Source organism: Fukomys damarensis, unplaced genomic scaffold (assembly GCF_012274545.1).
Source record: "Fukomys damarensis isolate Sample0158 unplaced genomic scaffold, DMR_v1.0_HiC HiC_scaffold_32, whole genome shotgun sequence".
NCBI classification, from domain to species: domain Eukaryota; kingdom Metazoa; phylum Chordata; class Mammalia; order Rodentia; family Bathyergidae; genus Fukomys; species Fukomys damarensis.
In genome coordinates this window covers 8,208,411-8,230,752 of record NW_022900944.1, presented here as the reverse complement: position 1 = coordinate 8,230,752, position 22,342 = coordinate 8,208,411, and the positions used below count along the sequence as shown (strand labels likewise).

The 22,342-nt window shown below is 35.8% G+C and overlaps 1 protein-coding gene and 1 long non-coding RNA gene across 6 annotated transcripts in view; one reads left to right on the top strand and one right to left on the bottom strand.

Moving 5' to 3' along the window:
• Positions 1–22,342, top strand: part of Fam13a (family with sequence similarity 13 member A) — a 312,174-nt gene that overhangs the window by 156,234 nt on the left and 133,598 nt on the right. For 3 of the 4 annotated variants that reach the window (XM_010610490.3, XM_010610489.3, XM_010610491.3), the window contains exon 6: positions 8,726–8,812. The exons of the other annotated variant lie outside the window; for it this stretch is intronic. In XM_010610490.3, the coding sequence (XP_010608792.1) occupies positions 8,726–8,812 (87 nt within the window). The remainder of the gene's footprint in view (positions 1–8,725; positions 8,813–22,342) is intronic. 4 annotated transcript variants of the gene reach the window in all.
• LOC104852716 overlaps positions 11,285–22,342 on the bottom strand; it is a 43,763-nt gene continuing 32,705 nt past the window's right edge. Inside the window, exons 6-7 of one of the 2 annotated variants that reach the window (XR_004514966.1) lie at positions 21,398–21,453; positions 11,285–11,463 (exon numbers count right to left, since the gene is read on the bottom strand). This is a non-coding gene — a long non-coding RNA (uncharacterized LOC104852716). Of the gene's footprint in view, positions 11,464–21,298; positions 21,454–22,342 lie in introns of those variants that run through there. The other variant, XR_004514965.1, reaches the window with a different exon arrangement.

The following is a 22,342-nucleotide window of genomic DNA, read 5'->3' as shown; positions in this document are numbered from 1 at the left end:
TACCCAGGAGAATGGCAGACGCCTCGTTGGATAGGAAGATTGTCAGCCTGGCCTGCCTAGCTAGCTGTTCACTTTATAAATAAGATGTGAATGCATTTAATAGAGATTGTGTACAGTAATAGAGGTATATGCACAGCATACAATAGTGTGTTGCTAAATATCTATCTAGACATATCTAGACAAGTGTAACCCTATTTGAAATATCTTGAGTTTTTGTTTTGTGTTTGTTTTTGTAGTACTGGGGAATGAAACCAGGGTCTTCATACGGAGGTCCCTCCCCGACCTCTCCCCTTCAAAATTTTTTTTGAGACAGGGTCTTACTAAGTTGTTAGGTTGTCTGGGCTGGGCTCAGATTTTCTGTTCTCCTGCCTCAGCCTCCCAAAGTACTGGGAATATACTTGTGTACCGCCAGGCCTGGGTGAGATAGTCTTTATTAGACGGTTTGCTATTGTTCATTATATCTTGGGTTTTTTTTTAATTATCTTTAAAATATATGTCATTCATATGCCATATTTTTCCATCATTGGACTGGGAAAATCTTTGTACTCTAATGCTTTATTTGATTATGAGAAATAAGCAACAATAATTTTGAGCTACAGCAGGTCATTAAGTTGGGGAGTGGTGATTAAATATTAACTTTTGGATTTAAAGTTGAAATCTAGCTGTAAAATAATTATGATGATTTTCTTTTGTGACTCATAAGGCAGCACTCAAAACAGTCATTTAAAATGCCCCAAGCTGAAGCAAAACATGAGAATGGCCTTCCATAGGGATTAGTTTGAAGAAAGTGTTTACCTATTACTATATGTCATGGCAAGTTTGATTACAAAATTGTCTTATTCATGCAGATCCAAATACACTTACCACATAAACTTCCTAAGCCACTTCCCATGTCTTTCTTATGCTCAAAGACATTGCATATGTCCCTATTTTCATTTAGGGCCACAGCCCAAGCACACTTACCTTCAACAAGTATTTGTTCACTTTTTTTTTCCTCATTTAATGCAAAACTATTCAGGGCAAATCACAAGGCTAAGCGCTGCTGGGACACCTTAGAAAACAAACAAAACCTATCCCTGTCCCTAGATGGGCTTACCGTCTACCACAAACAAATTCACTGCAGGAACAAAGACACAAAAGGGCAAAGGCGCTTTATGCCAGACATTGTGCTGTTCTTCTGTGCATATGATCTTCCTTACATTTCACAGTAACCCTGTGCAGTAAGTGATCTCAATCCTGCTTTGCAGATGAACAAATCCAAGAGGTAAATGGTTCCAGTTCACACAGCAGCAAGATAGAGCTGTAAACCAAGTACAGAAATAACCAGAATCTTGAAGTTTTCAATGGGATCATCAGCATGATGAGCATTCAGACATTTATTCAGTAAGGAAGTATTGTAGCAACTTAGTGTCTGGGAAATACGTGGACACTAATTCCTGGACACCTTCCTACTCCTAGCTCCTCTGTAGCCTCCTAGATTATTCCAAACTTCTGGGGAGCATGGGAGCCATAGTAGGACATAAAAGATGTTTGGTTGTTGCTGTCATTGGATTGTTTTTAATTTGTTTACATTTCTCTTGTTTTGTGGGAAAATAGTAAGGATGACTAACTTATGCCCACTGTGAGCTATGTGATTTTGAGGACCTAGGAACTCAGAATTAGAATTAGAATTTATTAATTAGAATTATTTATTAAAATTTATTAGAATTAGAATTTATTTATTAATTAAATTAGAATTTATTTATTAATTTCCTAAGGTCAAAGCTATTTTGGAACAACAAAGAGTCATCAGTTTTAGATATTTCTGAGTTTGAAGGTTAAAAAATACTAACTAGTATTTAGGAAAAGCAATGATAAAACAGCATGATAGAACATGGATTGCAAGTACTTTCCAGTAGTTGAAGACAACTAGATTAACAAAAGGCATAAAACATTTAGTAATAAAAGTAGAATTAAAAATTACTGGGACAGGGATTTAGCTCAGTGGTGCCATGCCTGCCCTTCAAGTGCAAGGTCCTGAGTTCAATCCCTGGTACAAAAAAAAAAAAAATCACAACTCAACTTAGTGCTTTTATGGCTCCAGTTTTCACATTGTATTTTATATTTGCAATTCAGATTGCTGTTTATTTCTTCTCTGCAGACCTTTTTTGTTATACAGTGAAAAAAAATCTTGCCTGCTCCAGAATTATTGGAATTATTAGGATTATTGGAATATATTAGGTCTAATTCTTTCTTTGTTATTCTTTGTTATTATGAAGAATTTTTAACAGAGGAGAGACTGCATTGCTTTGGCTTATGAAAACACCATTATGCTCTGTAACCTTTACACTGTTTACAGTGAGATGGCAATACTTTGGAACTGATGTCTCAAATTGTCTACATTAAATCATTACACTCGTGTGTGTGTGTGTGTGTGTGTGTGTGTGTGTGTGTGTGTGTGTGTATGTCTTATCCCTTTTCTGGAGAATGAATGAGTTGTCCAAGGAGTGGGTTCCTGATAAAAGAGTGAGATTCAGCCTGATTTCCTGCCTGTCTTAGACATGCTCACTTGCCCTTCTTTCGTGCTGTGATACAGGATGAAAGTCTTTTCCAGAGCCGGCATTTTTGGACTTGCCATTCTCTAGAACCATGAATCAAATAAACTTCTATTGTTTATTACCCAGTCTGTAGTATTCTGTTACAGTGTCAGAAAATGGACCGAGAGATTCTGCATACTTGTGACTAATAAGCTACTCACACACTGCTCATTACCAGGTTTCCTGTGTGCTAACCAGGAGTCACCTGTGTTTGTCTGAAAACCTGTTTATGCTGGTTACTGTTTTTATAGTCCTATAATTATGCTAAACAAATGCATCAAAACAGCTGTTTCCAGGAAAATGGTGTCAGAGTAATTAATGCAAGCCTCTGCAACAGACTCTGAAATCTGGCTGCTATAACTCAGAGTTTACTTCTTACCCACTTTGCAATCCAGTGAGTTGAGCAGCCCTGCTTTATTTAATACCGGCCACCCCTTCAAGTTTTCCTCACCAGGGCATAGGGAAGGTGAGACTAATATGGAATGTTTTGCGGCATTTCTGGGAAATGGCTTACACTGCCTCTATGCAAATTGCATTGAGAGACTTGGTTATATGCTGCCTACCTAGCTGGAAGGGAGGCTGAGGCCTTGTGGCACCCAGAGAGAGGACATGAGGGAATGGTGTGGGGTACACCCAGCATCTCCTCTGCTACAAAAGCAAAACTGTATACTTGTAGGAAGCCTTAATAGCAGTTAATGTATTTTCCACTCTGCATAGGTGGTACAGACAGTATGGTTGTGGCTTATACAAGCAAGCTGTAGAATTCCAAGCTACTGGCATTCCCAACACATTGACATCAAAAGACGAGGGAACAGTAGGCATTTAAGAAACTTAAAAAGATTTTGGGGCTGGGGATTTAGTTCAGTGGCACCACACCTATCTCACAAACCTAAGGTCCTAAGTGCTTTAGTTTATTCTTTTTAATTTTTATTATTAGCACGTGTTTATAGGACAAAATGGTTACATTCCTTATAGAAAGTTAGTTTATGTGCATAAAACATCTTATTTTTCATCCCCTTCCCCCACCTTTTCTCTTAATCCACTCCCCCTTTGCAGAAGATCCAGCTCCCTATTTTTTATTATCTATCTATCAGTAATGTCAGAGAAGCCATGATAAACAAGGTGTTTTTTTTTTCTTTCTCTATTGTATTTTTAAGTGGTGTTTTCATGACCCTGCGTGCGACATGGCTGGTTTAAGCAAGCGGTTGTTGCACAAAGATCATTAGAGTGAGCAATCAGTCCAGCCAAAAGTCTCATGTGAGTAGGCTATTTGTTTGAAAAAAAAATGTAAATATACCTTATAGGATAGATTCCTGTTTGATTTGTTCTCCAGCGCCCACTCTGGCATGCCACTCATAATAGGATCTAGTTAATATTTGTTGAATGAATTAGGCCCACATACAATTTAACACTTAGAAACATACAACATCACCTTTCAAACCTTTTCCAAGAAGTACTTTTAAAGTAGCATTTAGACACAGACCCAAGGCTTCTTCCCTTTGGCCCGGAAATGTGGGGACTTGCTTTAAATGGCTTTGTATAACACTTAGATATAATTCACATGCCATAAAATTTACCCTTGAAAGTGTATTCATTTTTAGTGTGTGAACAAAGTTGTGCAGCTGTCAACATGACCTAACCCCAGAGCATTTTTATCACCCAAAGGAAACTCATTAGAAGAAACGGGTCAGACCCATTAGAAGTCACTCTTCATTCTCCCTTCCTTCTGACCCATGACAGCCACTAATCTGCTTTCCCACACTACATATTTGCCTAATGTGGACGTTTCACATAAGGGATCACACCATATGTATCCTTTCTGTGTCTGGCTTCTTTCCCTTAGTGTAATGTCTTCAAAGTCATGTCATAGCATTTATCAGTACCTCATTTGTATGTAGCTGAATACACTTCCACTGTGTGGCTGTCCCATGTTTTGTCTATCCATTCTTCGGTGATGAACATTTGTATTGTTGCCATTTTAAGGCTATTATAAATAATGCATTTATGAGCATTTTTGAGTGAGTTTTTCTGTGAACATAAGTTTCACATTCTCTTGGTCCCTGGAGTATAAATGACCTTTTTTAAAAGTATGGTTTTTAAAAAATATTTTATCTTAAAAGTGCTTCATACTTTATAATATGTTCTAAAAGATTGCATGGTTATTGCTAGTTATTTGCTTAAAGTGCTAGTTGAATTATTTCATTTTGCTCCAGAAATCTAAGTACCACTGGCCTTTCAGGAAGATGTCCCCTGTGTCCTGTGGCTCTGGAACCCCCTGGTTTGTGTCTCCCTGAATAGGAGTAGGCCACTGTTTAGTGCCATTCTGGTAAGAAATTGGGAGTTCAATTCTAAGTAGATGGTGCCTTGCTTCTTTGTCAAGAAATATTGTTTCTTCTTAGAAAAACAATAAAATCTTGAAAGTTGAAACTAGACAGGAGTATGAGAGTTTGTGTAATAGAATCCTTTTATTTTACTGCTCTTTGAGCTGAGGGAGGCCCAGGAGGTTAAAATCCTTGCTCGGGTCCTACAGGTGGTTAGTTAGAGAAGCAGGGTAGAAAGCCAGATCTCCTAAATCCTGGCTGTGTTCCTTCTACAATACTTTCCTCTACTGTCTGAATGTTAAATAATATAATACAAAATAATCAATGCATGAAGGTAATTTTTTCAGATAAATTCTTAGAGAAAATGCTTTCATAGTTTTACAGGACAAAAGTTTCTTAGCCTTCCTTGTCCTCCTCAATTCACAGGGAGAAAGAGGGAAAAGAGAATTAATGAAGAAATACTGTTGGGCCGGGGATTTAGCTCAGCGGTACCACCGCCCGCTTTGCAAGTGCAAGGTCCTGACTTCGATCCCCTGTACCAAAAAAAGAAAACAACAGCAAAAAAGAAATACTATCACTTGTAGTTTGTTCTCAAAGAAGAAAGAATTATAGGCATTTGTGAATACTGAGACCATCGTAAACAAAAGTTATACATTCCTGTTAACTTCCTTTGGTATTCATCGTGGTTTCTTTGTATCACGTTCCGGCATTTACATACCAGTAGTTTAAAAGGGGAGTGCAGGGATTAGGTGTAATTATTTTACCCATCTGTAGTCAGATTGTGCAATAGCTTATACAATTAACCACTTGGCTTGCCTAAATGTCATGCTAGATATCACTTATCCTCACAGTGAGTCAGGAGTGAGAATGGGTTCGTTCACTATTTCCAGTAAGCAATTTATACCAGTGGGCGTTGTAGCTGGTGGGAAACGGTAGGACCAGAAGGTACACTTATTGGAAGATCTCAGAAATGTGCCCTTGGGTCCTCGAATAGGGCTGTGTGTCAACCCCAAGCAGCTGAGAATGTGGCAGCATCCCAAAGCCAAGAAGAGGCTCCTGATCCCCAAGTCTGGGAATGTCGTTCCCGAGCACAAACCCGAGAACAGGTGCTGTGTACAACCCTGTGGTCCAGGCGCGGGTTACGGCTCCATTATCTCAACGTGATCTTGGCGTTTCATCTCCACGTCCCTTATCTCTAAAATTAGGCAGGTAGACTTGTTGACTTTGAAAAAAAAAACTATTGACTTTAGAATATCACAGCTTCACACTTGAGTGGTTTTAGATGTCAAGTGTATTGGAGATAAAAAATAGAATGCAAAGGTAATAAGAACTTGGGCCTTAAATAAAGTTTAGCCAGAATGAACATTGAGGCCTTTGTGATAATAGGCAATTTTATATAGCTTTCCAAGATTTCACTGTTACCCTTAAAAGCCAGGGAGGGAGATGACAATCCAACCTACCTCATGAGGCTTTCGGGAGGTAGTATTAGGAATGCAAAACTTTTAGCACAGTGCCTGATATGTCATATGATGAAATATTTATTTGTAGCAAGTAGTATTGTTATTTTCTTTAGGGACATTTTATCCTAATAATATGTTGTTAACTTCAGAAATAAATGAATATAATGCCAGTTAATTTTAGTAATATTATAATGTATATAAACTAAAATAGTGTTGGAAAGAGTATAATGAATTAACCCTAAAGTACTTGGATTGTTTTTTTTTTTTTAAGGCTGTTATTGAGAGTATTGGAGTTTAGGCTCAGTAGGATCACAGGTGGGATGCAGAGATGGAGGTTTTGGAGCAAGTGAAAAAAAATTTTACTTACTTTCTCCTTGACATGATTGTTGTCTGTAATACTCTTTTCATCTTCCTTTCCTGATTTGAAGACAGAATATAGTTATCTATGGAAAACTTCTCCAAGTTAATGGTGAATAACCACTTGCTCTACATTATGGAAAAATAAAACTAGATTTCCATAGTGGTTGCACCAGTCTGCACTCCCACCAACAATGGAGAAGTGTTCCTTTCTCCCCACAACCCACCAGCATTTGTTATTGGTTGATTTCTTGATAGCAGCCATTCTTTCTGGGGTGAGGTGGAATCTCAGTGTTGTTTTCATCTGCATCTCTCGAATGACCAGTGATGTGGAGCATTTTTTCATATATTTACTTGCTGCTTTTACTTCTTTGTCTGAGAAATGTCTGTTCATTTCAGATGCCCATTTTTGAATTGGGTCTTTATATTTGGGGGGGCTAATTGTTTTGAATTCTTTATATATTCTAGATAGCAGTCCTTTGTCTGAAAAGCAGCTGGTAAAACTTTTTCCCCCACATTGTAGGTTGTCTCTTAGTTCTGTTGATGGTTTCTTTTGCAGTGCAGAAGCTTTTAGATAAGACGAGATCCCAGTTGTTGATTCTTTCTGCTAGTTCCCATGCTACTGAGGATTTGTTCAAAGTGTTTTTCCTGTGCCAGTGTCTTCAAGAGTTCTGCCTAACTTATCTTTCAGCAAGTTTAATGTTTCTGTTTTAATATATGGAGATACCTCAAAGAGCTGGTACTATAGGTTCCATTTGATCCAGCCATACCTCTGCTGGGTATCTTTCCAAAAGGAATAAAAGAATCATATCACAGTGATATATGCGCACCTACGTTTATAGCAGCACAGTTTGTAATAGCTAAAACTTGGAAATAGCCCATTTGCCCATCAGTTGGAGACTGGATAAAGAAGATGTGGTTTTTCTATAAAATGGAATACTACTCAGCCATAAAGAATGAGAAATTAGAGTCATTCATAGGAAAATAGGTACATATTGAGGATATACTCCTAAGTGAAATAAATAAGTCACACATGTGAAAATACCAAATAGCTTCTCTGGTGTGAAAAACTATAATAGTACACAAGATCTTAATGAGATAATTGACCATGTGAAATAGGAAGAAAAGGGCTAAAGGTGTAGGGAAAGTGGGAAGGGTAGGGGAAAGGGAATAAGGGAAAAGAAAAAAATATGAGAAAATGAAAAAATGGAAATAAAGTGTTAGTAAATCGGGAGGGGAGGAGGAGGTGAAGGGAGGGCAGGGACAAGGGGAAAAATGAGAACCAAGATCCATCATGCAAAGGTACAAGATCCCAATAATGAATGTAACTGTACTCTATACCTAAAATGTACCAATAAACTCAATGAAGAGAAAAAAAAATGAAAAGAGAGAAAAATAAAACTAGATTATTGTGTTTATCATGTAAAAATAAACTTATCTATTCTAAGCTGCCTCCTTGTAGTTTCTGCCACTACTTTTGTAAACATTGTTTTGATGTGAATCAAGAGCTTAGAAGTTTAGTAATTTTGGAACAGATACCCAGACAATGTTTTTCCGGGTATTAGTATGATTCACTGTCACTGTTCCATAGTGGTTTGCTAAATTGTCTGAAGGAATTTGTTTAAGATAAGGTCTCTAAGGAGTCAAAACCAGTATGTGAAATATTTTGGGAAAGTTGGCAACTTTTGTTTGATAGCTTGAAGAATTAACTCTTCATTTCTCAAAAGGAGAGATGATAAGTGTGTGTAGTACATGTTTGTGTGACAAAGTGATATGTCAGTGTACATAAGACTTCAGTGATCATCTCTGAATGTATAGATCCTGAATGTTTCACACCTGCCCCAGTACCATCTTATCTTACTTTACTGTTTTATGTGACAAATGGGAGAGGAAAAGTTTTGACTCCCAAGTGTAATCTCACCAACTTCTGTTGTGAACAACTCAATCCAGCAATGCCTTGTATACCTTCTATTCTTTAATCTCTAATGGTGCTTTTATGCTTCTTTCATAGGAAGAGGAGTTTCATAAGAACTCTCTACCCATCCTTTTAACAAAAGGCTTAGAAAGAGAGATGCCAATACCATCCCCAAAATCCAAGGTAAATTTTCTTTGGCTGTTGTGTGAAGCTTTTAGTGTGGCTCTTTATCCTCTTCCATCTCCATATTCTGTTGATTGCCCTTCTTTCAGCCTTTGGGAATGTTTTTAGGGTAATGTAAGTGCAGGTTTCATTTTAATACATTTATTCAAGGTGTATATGCCTTCCAAACTTCTTAGAACACTCCTGTTACTTAATAAACAATTTAATTTTTTAGTGGGTGGTTTTCTTCTGCTCAGAGTTGTTTCCAGCCTTCAATACAGAATACAGTCAAGTGTAGAGATCTTGCATAGGGCACTTCTTTTTTTCTTTGTTTGTTTTGGTACTAGGGACTGAACTCAGGACCTTATACTTTTAAGACAGGCACGGCACCACTGAGCTAAATTCCCAGCCTTGTCCAGGGTACTTTTAAGCATGATAGAAATTTGTGAGATGCATTTTCTCTTACTGGGCTAAAGTAAAATGACCAATTATAATTTTTCTTTTTCAAAATAGAAATGATTATTGAGTTTTCATAATAATAAAAGTAAGACATCATTAATAAAAAGTACTTAAACTTGACAAAGAAAAATAACTATTATAGGTGTAATATAATAAAATTCAATATGTAAAATTTTGTTTCTTATGTTACAAAAAAAAATCCAAAATGCACATGTGTTTTGCCAGTGAAAAGAAATATTTTATCCTAAAATATGTCATGAGAATTTGATCATTTTCCACTGAGAAAAGTGACTATATTAACTTTGTAGACCCTTATGTTTCTGATCTTTACCTTTCCTTTTAAGTAGAATGTGTTCTTAACTAGGTATATATAACATTTCTAACTGATCACTTTGACAATTATAAAGCTACCCTACTTTCCCTCAGTTCTAAGACAAAATGTTCTCTAAACCTTCTTAGTCTGCTGTAAGCAAGATTTTATTTAAAAATTATGTTTTTATATTTTAATCACAGATTGCTACAAAAACAATTATGAATTTATTTGCAAAGGCAGATTTTATTATGGCAAGAATGCATTGTTAAATTTAAAAAGAAAACTATTCTTTGTAAATTTTAAATACACTTTTATTTTTGGAAAATTACTTCAATTATCTATTATGCTTTCTTTCCAGATTTAAACTAACTTTTGTATCTTTTTCACTAAAATATTTGCATGTGGAAATGTACATTAAAATAATTCATGTGTATAGTAAAAGTTTTCTGTTTATTACACAGTTAATACCTTAAAATTCAGTGTCCAAAACATACGCATCAAACAGGCACATCAAAAATGATATATGGCTTCAGGAACATTTTTAGATGACATTTCCTTTCTAATTCCATTTATATTGCTATAATTATTTCGAGGGGATCAGACCCTAGCGAAGTCACTTCCAAAATGAAAGATATTTTTGTACTGTTTGTAAAAATTGTTTGAAGAGCTCCTAATATAGTCGTGAAGTTCATCCAATTTGTAATATTTTAGGTATATACAGAATCAATAATTAATGTGTGCTTATTAGCCTTCCTTCTATCTCGATATACGGCTTATGTCCTGTGTAATTGAGTCGAGAAATGAACGTATTAGTTAAGTCTTGGTTTGTGACGCTGGCTTCTTTATGACCTTACATGAGCCAGCTTAAGTTTACATAAGCAAACTAATCTCTGCTTAGTTGAGGGGTGATTATAATCTTTGTAATTGGAAATCCCAGAAATGAGTCAGAGCATGTGAACTACAAGAGATTATGAAGGCAAGAACACTCTCACCAAGATTTTATAAGATGTTTTTCTTCTAGATAATCTGGGAAAGCTGAAACTGAAAACACCTTGAAACTGTGGGTGGTATATTCTTTCTAGGGTGGTTTAGTAAGCCCTGAGAATGTTGTGTATCCTTGGTGTTAATGTTGCTCTCTTTGGCCTCTATTGCTGTCTGTGTCAGACATCTCTAGTCCCAGATATATTTGCCTTGGGCAGCTAAGTATTTCCGATGGCTGCATGGGCCAGAGATATAAAAATCCAAAAATGGCCTATGTCCATTAGCTCTAGAGATGCCTCTCTGGGCTACATCATCTACCCCCATGTGTGTTCCCTCTGCCAACTGTTGTCTCTGCTCTTGGGCAATGAGAAAGATTGTATTTCTCTTCCTTAAGTAAGAGAGCCACCTCTTGATTTGAGTCCAAGATGAAAAAATGATACCTCCTTCACACTGTGCCATGACACTTCCTGGATGAGTAATGGTCCCCACCCCTTCAAGCTCAAGGACATACGTTCTCCTGTAAGTTTTCATACTCGGGACTGTGGAGACCACATGTGCAAACAAATAATTGGTATAGATGACACAGAAGATGACATAAAATAGACTTTAATAAAGAGATGGAGCCTATAGAAAGACACAGCTACTGAAACCTACTAAAATCATGACCAGCAGAGATGACAGAGTGTACCCCACATGTGCTAGGACTCTCAATGAGCTGCACAACTCGTTTTGTTGTTTGTTTTTTTCAAAATATAAACCAGAAAAGTTTGCAGTACACAGAGGGGGGAAAAATGGTCTTCTTTCACGCTTCTCTTTGGGTATACACTGGACTTCCTGCTTCAGTTTCTACGTTCTTGACCTCAGGAGAGCACTCAAGGTCAGGTGATGGTATAATGCTATATATCAGATTCATTCAGTGCTAGGATAAAGGTAGATAATAAATGATGATTTATTTCCTTCCTGATTTTTATCAGTGGATTAAAAACACTGATGAACATTAAATTTCAAGTACATAATAATTTGGGTTAGTCATTGAATTGTCCTAGTACTTTTAAAGATGTTTCCCTTAATAAGCAGAGCTGCTAACCATAAAATGTGTGATAAAGATGATGCTGTTGTCATGTTAACAGTTATGGGATAGAAGAACTACCAAATTATTTTCTTTTCAAAGGGTATTATTGTTCTCAAAGACCATGAATTATTTAAGATTTTCTTCAATAATGAGATTAACTGTTGCAGTGTGTTTTCATAAGTGTTTTTAAAAATGTGCTTCTTAGAACAGTAAACTTGAAATTCAAAATAATATAGGTTTGTGAGAAAATTTAGTGGCAACTAATTTTAACTTAATTTTCAACATACAAATTAATAGATAATTGTCAAGTTTCCAAATTGTTTTAAAGTCATTAATAGATAGACATGTATTTACTTTATGTTGCATTTATTAATGTGTACATCCTAATTAGTATTCTCCTTTATTCCAGTTAATGTTTTGCTACTCTTTGTTTAATACATCAACTTAGTTTGCATGTTTCCTCTCTCAGTAAAAGTGTCAGTAGTCATAGTAGTGCTGAGGATGATCCAGAACATGGATAAAGCGCCAGGCACTATACTGTTCAATGCATGTGGTCTCATCTAACAATCATGACATTTTGTATATTATATCATCTTTAGCCATTTTGAATATTTGGGACAAGTTCAACTTAACATCCATATTAAAATCCACTATACCATGTATGAATAAATGAAAAAGAATATTATTTTCTTAGACTTTATTACCTATAGCAGAATTAAAGGATATGTGTAATTTTAGGACTAACCTGCCTAATATAGCATCTATCTTTCCTCCAAGTAGTACCACTTTGAAATTGATGTGTATCATTTCTAACCATGTTACTGGCTAATACCTATATATCTGTCTATAGTACTTATTATAGTTTTGCAAGTTCTAACACTTTATATAAAAACAGTATACAGTACATTGCATTTTGTGACTTCCTTCTGTGCTCCACTCCCCAGCCCTTCCTTAGTGCACAGCAGCAGACAACAGGGCACAGATGAGTGATTTGGGAACACAACCCCCTCAGTCTGCAGTGAATCTGTATTATGACCAAGACATAAGCCTATTTAATTTCTTGTTTTTCTGTTCTGTATGCTTTGTCATTAGTCACTGTCACTTTCAGTAAGAATATAGTCGTTCTATATTCTAGTATAATATATTCTAGTATTTTCTGAGTACTTAGATTCTCTCTAATATTTATGTCATCTCCATTGCCACTACAAACACGACCCTTCTTCTTCTATGTGGAAGTATCGAGTCATAAGCACGTACTGCCTCTAACTTGTCCAGACATTAAGAATACTCTCAAAGGATGTTGAAACAATCTACATGATAACTATTTGTATTTTTCACATCTTCACCAATCCTTGATAGTATAAGAGTTTCTGTTGCTACTGTTTATCCCCCCCAGTTTAACAGGGGTGAGATGCATCTTGCCTTAATAGGTTGGATTATTCTGTTTCCAGTTGTGGCCAGCACATTCATTAGTAACTGAATATCCATGTGTCTCCTACCCCTGTACTGTGAGATGGGGCCAGCTATTTACAGCCAACTGGCTATAAGCAGAGGCGACAAATGTCCTTTCAGGAGCTGAGAATTAAAAGCTTGTGTATGACTCTCTACCCCTTCTTTACTGTACAGCAGCTAGACAGTGGAGCATGATTCTTTAGTGACCTCTGAAAGGATCCCTCCAACATGCGTTAGACCTCTTTCTGCTTAAGAAATAAGCCTCTGTTTGTGAAACCACCAAGATGTCTAGATTGATTTCTGACTTCATCACAGTGTTGTCTATCCTGATTAGGACAAGTGGGCAGCTCTCCATGTGTTTATGGTTTCGTATGTTTACTATCCCTCGGTCATATCCCTGGCCATTAATATGAACACCACTCTGCTGTCACTGTCAGTTTTACTGCAGAGTCATTGGCCTTTTTCTTGATTTGTAGAAGTTGGCTTGTTAGCTGTTTCCAGATATGGATGTTCCAAATATACTTCTTTTAATTTTTGTGTTTTATTTTCATATTGAATATAATACCTTTTAATGTATAAAAGCTTTTTAATGTAGTCAAAATTAACCAACTTCAATTTTGTACTTTTCTCTATCTTGTTTAAGAAATCATCACTGATCTCAATGTCATTAAGAAAGTTTTTTTATTGTTTTCCAAAGGTTTTATATTTTGCTTCCCATATATATTTGCTTAATCCATTTGAAATTGAATTCTTTGTAAAGCAAAAGTAGGAATCAAATTTTTACATGAAAATCAATAAACTCAGCACAATTTTTAGTAGGGTTTTTTTTTTTATTTGTTTGTTTGTTTGTTTGTTTTTTTACTGGTACTGGGGATCAAATTCAGGCCCCTGCGCTTGTGAAGCAGGCAGCAAAACCACTGAGCCAAATCCCTGGCCCCTCATCTTCTTATTTTTTGAAATATCTTTTCTGTTACATCTTCAGTTTTTCTTATGTCTGTTTCTACACTGTATTTTTGTTGCATGGTCTATTTGTCTACTTTGCATCATTTCCACCATGTCTTAATTAGTGATTTCTACTGGGACTGGTCCCCTCAACTTTGTTTTCTTTCTTGGAAATTATCTTGGCATTCATAATCCTTGTATTTTGCAGTTAAATATTGTCACGTTTCATGAGAAATTTTACTTAGACTTTACATTCAGTGTAATCTAGAGTTTAATTGCATGAGAATTGATGTCTAATCTGTGACTTCTGTATAATTTGAAGTCCCTTTTAATGTCTTTTGATTTAATGCACATGTTAATTTCTTAATGGCCTGAGCAGCTCACATTTTATAGATATTTTTCATGGAATACATTTTTCAGACTGTGTCCCTATTTTCCATCCTGAAACTGATTTTTACTATTGATCTTATATTTAGAAGCCTTGCCAAATTCTCATTCTGTAGTTCTGGTGTTTTGTTCATCAGTTCTTTTTGACTTCCCATGCATTCATGTTATCTGGGAATAAAGAACATTGATTATTCTTTTTCAAGCTCTTCATCATTTAATTTCTTTCATTTATTTATTTATTAATCCTATTTTGTTCATAGTACTTCCAACAGAGGGTTAGGTAAAAGTAGTTTCTGTGTGTTTCCTTGACTTACTTCCTTGTTTTAAGGAGAATTTTCTCCATTTGACTTTTAGTATGATCATGGTTTTTCTCTCTCCTCCTCCTTTTCTGTTCCTCCCCATCTCTCCCCCTTTGCCATTCTTTTCCTCTCCCCACTCCAGCTCTACCAAGCACGTAGTGTACTTGTAATACTTAAAAATAAACAAATGACTCAATTGCTTCTTTTATTTCATATGAACAAACTTAATGTCAGTGTGTTTTTCTTTACCCATTTACTTACTGTTAGGTTTGACATTTGCTAAAGCTATTTGGTACATGTTAATTGCAAGCTTAGGAGATTCCTTTATATTTTTTAGTTTGTTGGGAGTTTTTGTCTTGATAAATTTTAGCAAATATTTTCTTCTGCATCTGTTAAGATAACTGTATTTTTTTTTCTTACTTACATTTTTATTGTGAGTAGTTTTATTGATGGATTTTTAAACCTTGGACCAATAATGTACTATAGGAATAAGCTTGTTCTGAGCCTGGACTTGATACATATTTTATATGCCCTAAAATTTGGAGCACCTAGTATTTTATTTAGTTTTTAGTATATATTTAGTATCTTTGTATCTATGCTTATAAATGTTTTATTTTTTCTAAACTTTTGGTATAAAGTTTATGGTATTGTAATAAAATGGAATAAGTAGAGTTCCTCTTTTCTTATCTGTTAAATAGTTTTAAGAGCTTATTTGACACAACATATAAAACTGCCTGGGTGTGATATCGGATTTGTTGGTCTAATGTTTTTAATTTTTGTTTTACTTTATATTTGTTTTGGTAAGCTATTTTTAACTAGTGATTCACTTCATTTAATGGTTAGAGATATATTCATATTCTTATTCTGAATTTGTTTGGATAGATTATATTTTCTAGAGAATTGTCTATTTAAACTAATTAAGCCAAGAATAAAATATTTGAATGTTTGCTCTTATTTTCTTTTTTTTTTCTTTGCTCTTATTTTCAAAATCTGTGTGCTATTTGTAAGTATAAACTCTTCATTTCCAGTATATGCTTCGAGGCCTTCTCTTTTTAGTTCTTGATTAGGCTTGCAAGAAATTTGTCTGTTAATCTTTTCAAAGAACCAGTTTTTACTTTTGCTGATTCTCTATTATATCCTAATTTCCCATCTATTCGATCTTCAATATTTATTCAATAATTTCTTTCTTCACTGTATCTGTTATTCATATGGTAGACTGTTTTCTTCCTTTTTTCCAAGACAGAAACCACTGCTTTTGAGTGTGACATTCTTGAAAAAGAAGTAGGTATCATACTTCCAGGACAAAATGCATTGTTCTATATTTAAAGAAAAGTGAGCTTTTAAATTTTTTATTTAATTGACATATAATATCTGCACATATTTATAAAGCATAATATATTTATATAATGTACACACAGTGTAATAATCACAACAGAACAATTAGTATTTGTTTCTAGGCTGAAGATGCAACACAAGGCTTCCTACATGGAAAGCCTGCACTCTATTTAGCTACATTCTCAGCCCAGTAATTAGCATTTCTTTTTCTTCAGGCATTTATCATATCCATGTGTTGGAAACCTTTGAACTCTTCTGCTTATCTTGAAATATGTAATAAATTATTATACATTATAATTACCCTACTGTACTCTACAGAACACTAGAAGTAGTTCATTCTATCAAACAGTGTTTTGGTAGCCATTTTAACTCTATCTTGAACCCCTTTCTTCTCCAGAGACCACTGTTTTACTCTATTCTATATGATCAGCTTTTTAGCTTCCACAAATGAGTGAGCATGTGTAATATTTATCTTTCTGTACCTTGCTTATTTCACTAACAACATGTTCTCTAGTTCCATCTATATTATCACAAATGGCAAAATAATGTCATTTTAGGGATGAATAATATTTGTGTGTGTGTGTGTGTGTGCACTGAATTTTACCCCTTCATCTGATGATGGCCACAGTGGTTGATTGCATATTTTAGCTGTTATGAATAGTGTTACAATACATATGCAAGTGTAGCTGTTTCTTTAATTATTTCATTTCCTTTAGATACACTATATCCACTAGCTAGATATTTTTAGTTTTTTGAGAAATTGCATAGTGTTTTCTACAGTGACTATACTAATTTACATTTTTATCAGCAATTGTATGAGAGTCTCTTTACATCCCCATCAGACTTATTTTTAAATTTTTTGATAATAGCTATTATAACAGCTAAAATGATGACTCATTGTGGTTTTGTTTGTCTTTTCATGAGATTAATGGTGTTAAGTATCTTTTCATACAATAGTTGGCTGTGTGTGTCTTTTGAGAAATGTGTTTCAGATTACTTGTTTTCTGGTTGGATTTTTTGTCGTGTGGGAGTTTGTTTTATTTTCTTAGGGGTTTTTGTTGGTTTGGAGTTTTGTTTTTTTTTTCTTGTTGAGTGTTTTAAACTCTTCTTATATTCTAGATATCATTATCTCATGTCAGATGAAAACTTTGTACAAATAGTCTCTTTCATTGTGTGTCTTGAGTGTTCATTATTTCCTTTTCTGTTCAGAAGACTTTTAGTTTGTCGGTTTTTGCCTGTAGTTTATAGTCATATTTTTTTAAAAAACTTTGCCTAGGCCAGTGTATCAAAGTATTTTCCCTTGCTTTCTTCCAGTAGTTGTGTAGTTTTCAGTATTAAATTTGAGTCTTTGATTGATTTTGAGTTAATTGTAAATATGAAGAGACATAAGGGTCTAGATTTTTTTCTTCTACATGCAGATACCCAGTTTCACCAGCACCATTTATTGAAGAGATGGTTCTGTGTCCACTGTATGTTCTTGGGGCCTTTGTCAGATATCAGTATGTAAATTACTTCCTGGGTTCTCTGTTCAGTTCCATTTGTCTCTTTTTTATGTCAATACCATAATTGCCTTCTTATTGTTTTGTATATTCTTTGTGCCTTTCTGCCTCTGTTGTTTTATTTCTGTGGTTGGTGGTTTTCTTTCATGATAAGGTTTGATTCTTTCCTTTTTTTCATTTATGTGTCTTTTACCAGCAATTTTTATTCATTTGCATTCATTTTATTTCATTTGTTTTGGGGTTTTTTTTTGTTGTTGTTTGTTTGGTTTTTTTTTTTTTTTTTTTTTTTTGTTTTTTTTTTTTTTTTTTTTTTGGTACCAGGGATCAAACTCAGGTCCTTGCGCTTGCAAGGCAGGCCACCGAACCGCTGAGCTAAATCCCTGGCCTTATTTCATTTGTTTAGACACCCTCCTTTTTCTACCAGATATGGTACTTTCATTTTCTTCCTTGTAAGGCCAGTCTAGTGGTGAAATAAATTCCCTCAATTTCTGTCGTGTGTGTGTGTGTGTGTGTGTGTGTGTGTGTGTGTGTGGTATCTGGGATCAAACTCAAGACCTTGCACTTGCCAGGCAGGCGCAGTGCCAAAGAGCTATATCCCTGGCCCCCATGAATTCCCTCACTTTCAGCTTGTCTGGCAAAGATTTTGTTTCTCTTTTAATTCTAGCTTTGCTAGATACAGTATTCTTTATTCTTGTTTGAAAGCTTTTTGTTTGGGGGACTTTGAGCATTTTATTCCATTTTCTTTGTCCTGTAAGGTTTCTGCTGAGAACTCTACTATTATTCAAATGGTAGTCTTCTCTTAGGTGGCGCTTGATGTTTTTCTGGATATTTTTAGAATTCTGTCTTAGTTTTGGACACTAACTATAATACTTCTTGGAAAGGACCTTTTGTTTATTTTGTGTGTTCTCTAATTCTCAGAATTTCTTAATTTCTTTTCTAGTCTTTATGTTTTGCATTTTTTTAACCTGTCTTCAAGTCAGAAATTATTTCTCCTGTTTGATCTAGACTATTGCTGAAGCTCTCAAAAGTATTTTATTTCATTGAATTCTTTAGCTCCAAGATTTGTTTGGCTCTTTTAATGTTTTCTATCTTTTTGATGATTTTCTAGTTCATATCATGAATTGTTTTCATCATTTTGTTAAATTATCTACCTCTTCTATCTTGCATCTCACTAAGTCTCTTTAGAATCACTTTTTAATTTATTTTTGGGGATTTCATAGATTTCCTTTACTGGGGCTGTTTTTTGGAGAAGCATTATGTTCCTTTGAAGATTTGTGTCTTTCCATTTTCATTCTTCGTTTGTCCTAAATTGATGTCTGCACATTTGGTATAGCAAATGCTTCTTCCAATTTTGTATAGTAGCTTTCATAGGGAAAGACTTTTTCATTTAGATGGCTCAGGGTATCATTTGAGTGAGTGCTTTGCCTTTGATTCTGAGTGGGTGCAGATAGTCTGTGAGGGATTTCTGTAATGAACATCAACGATGTCTGCTGTCTGTGAGTACCTCAGTAATCTACACTGTTTGCAGAGGTAGTGGTTCAACTTTACTGTGGACATGGGCTGCCATGAGTGCATGACAACAGGTTTCACAAAAGCAGATGCAGATAGGTGTGGAAGGTTAGGTTCTCAGGCCCGGTGGAAGCATGTGCCACTGGTGATGGAACTTCTGATTGGAACGGCCAGGATCTGAGGATGGGGAGGCAGGGGGGCACATTCTTAGGCACCCTGGAGGCGAGCACCAATGGTTGCAGTGTAGCCATGGTCCAGTGACGTGCGCTGCAGAGGGTATTTCTTCAGGCTCCCCAAGGCAAGTGTAGATGATGGTGGCGTCTCTGATGGTTCAGCCGTAATGTCAGGATCCAGGCCTTCTTTTTATCTTAATGTCTACCAGATTCTCCTCCATATACATATATTTTAAATTATTTATATATGATATGATGGGTTATATGACATTGAAGTTTTGTCACAATTTTTTTTTTTGCTTCACAATAGTTTTGAGTGTATTAGTTCTGTTTACTAAAAGCCTCTTTTGATGTGTGAAATATCTTAATAATAGAACTCATTATTAGGGTGGTGGCATTTTCTCTCTCTTTTTCCCCTTTTCATTTATGTTAATATTTTAATGATATCAGGTGGATAGTGAATATTCATAAATGCCTGAAAATGAAGGAATATTTCTCTTATTCTATGTGAAAGTGGTAAGGGATAATATATGTATATTGTGGTAATGAAATCTTGCTCTTCTAAGTATCTAGTCAAATTTACTTCATTTTTACTTCATTTTTCCTTTGGAAATAGTTGAGTAACAATGTATATTATCTGGAATTTAGGATTATTTGGATTTGTGCATTTGTATCTTTCTCTGATTTACCTTTGAGCTTTTCTTGATATACTTTCCCAACTGCTTTTACCATCCCACGGGTTTGCATTTGTAAATATCTGTTTCTCTTTTTACATAAAAGTGCTCCATATTTTATGAAAGTAAGATACTGTGCATTTTGTCATATCACCTGTAGCTGCTAGGTGATAGAATTCTGTTTTCTCTTTTGCCTTTTCTACTATCTTGGGAAATAGCTTTGCAAAGCTCTACCTTCAGTGCTTAACGCTATGAGATTAAATAATAAAATACTTTGTTTATATATTATCAGAATTGTATCTATGTCTAAATTTTCTAATTATGAGCATATTTATTTTGGCTTTCAAGTCACCAGGAATGTGTTTGAAGAGTTCCTGAGACCTCTTTAAAATTGATAACAATTACTAGGTAGTGTCTTTCTTCTTTCTATAATATTGTATAACATATATTATATTGAAAAAACAATACAAGGTTAAATCACTTAAAATAACAGTATGAAATTTAATAGCATATCTGGATATATCTGCCTGATCTCTTAATCTTAATAATTTTGCTCATTTAACTTGTTTTTGCACTTATCCTGTTTACAGGCTCTGAAAAGAGCAATAATTCTAAGGTAGAAAATGGAAAGAACTCTAATTAAGAGTTTCTAGGGGGCCGGGGATTTAGATCAGTGGCACAGCACCTGCCTTACAAGCACAAGGTACCGGGGAAAACAAGTGTCTCTGCTGGACAATCCAGCATGTATCCAGTCTAAACTCATGAGTATTCAGTACCCTGCTTCCTGAGTAAATTTAGATACATCACCCCTGACCCTTCCTGGGCCACAATCATCTCCTCTTGCCCATCCTCCCTGCTCTGATAAGCACATGAAAGCTTCAACTCACTTTGGACATTTCTTCACATCTATCTTGTGCCAGGTGCTGGGGACACAAGATTGCAAAGCCTGCCTCTTACTTTGAGGGACTGAGGGGAGCAAGAAACCAGGCATATATAAAGACAGCTACATGAAAATAGCATGTGTAGCGGATACGTTTTTCTCAACTCAGATCTATGGTTGGGTTTACTGTCCTGTTTGGCAAACAGAATGCTCTGCTTTTTCACTAACCCAAATGAGCTTACTAATCTCTTTGTTCCAGTTTCCCCTTATTTGCCCTATTCTCCATCTATGACCAAAGTCTGGGAATAGTTTTTAATGCTGACTCCTACGACAAGCATTTCCATAGTATCACTGGCCATGCTCAAAACTAGTTTTGTTGCTCAGTCTTCTCATAGCCTGATGCAGGTGAGCTGGGATTCCAGGGAGCAAGATCTAAGCAGTGATTCAGGTCACAGAATGCCTCTACCTTTTAACTATGTCATCTAAGAACATGGCACCTAAAATGGCCCCTAGTGGAGAATCGAGCAAAGCCACACAAAGTTCAGAGGCACTGCCTGGACACAGAGATGATCCTTGTCCCTTTTACATATATTTCAGAAGCTGTGCTCGCTTTGGCAGCACATATACATACATTTCAGAAGTCAGTAACATTTATGGGAGACTGGGAATTGTCATTTTCCAGTGTGCCTAGGAAGAGGAAATGACATGGAAGTTGTTAAAGACACAGCATTGTTGTTGCTACATCCCACTCTTCTTTCTCCAAATGCATTTTTCCATTTCTCTTATGTAAAAAACCACATGTGCCACCCCCCGCAAAGATCAATATCCAAAGAACCAAACAGCATTACAACTGGCTCATGCTCCACACTTCTGGGTCCTATGCCTAAAAGGGCTCTATCTGGTGTAGACATTGTTCCTCTTGACCTAAGAATCTGTGGACTAGAAAGACATTGTACACACACACGCACACACACATGCGCACACATACACACACACACACACACACACTTCCCCCATATCCAAACAATACAGTGTGATTGCACTAAACAATCCCATTCACACTACAGTACAGAAAAAATACATCCACAGGAAGTAGTGTGGATTCTTTTATTAGGCCTAGATTCTGTAGTATGCTGGGAACTGCACTATTCATTTTCTCTCTGCCTACTGCCTGCACTCTCCAAAAATCTCAGGAGTAGAGGGAGCACTTCTTCCTTAACCCATGCAACTTGCCTACTGTTCATGAAAGCTTAGTGACGCAGGATTGTTTTAAGCCTTGAACAGCAAAAGGTTGTTTAGTCTAGGCTGATATATTTTCATGATAGTGGTGGTGGTTGGTTGGTTGGTTGGTTGATTTGTTGTGGCTCTAGGGAGGAGCACAGTAAATTCCCTCAAAGACGTAAAAACATAATCCACTGTTAATCTCTTTGCTTTTGGTCAGTTCTGTGTGCCAGTTATAATACTCAAAGAAGTATTCCTAGTGAAGGCTTGTAAAGAAGTAGTATGGGGCCAGGGATTAGCTCAGTGGTTCCACTGCCTGCCTCGCAAGCACAAGGTCCCAAGTTCAATCCCTGGT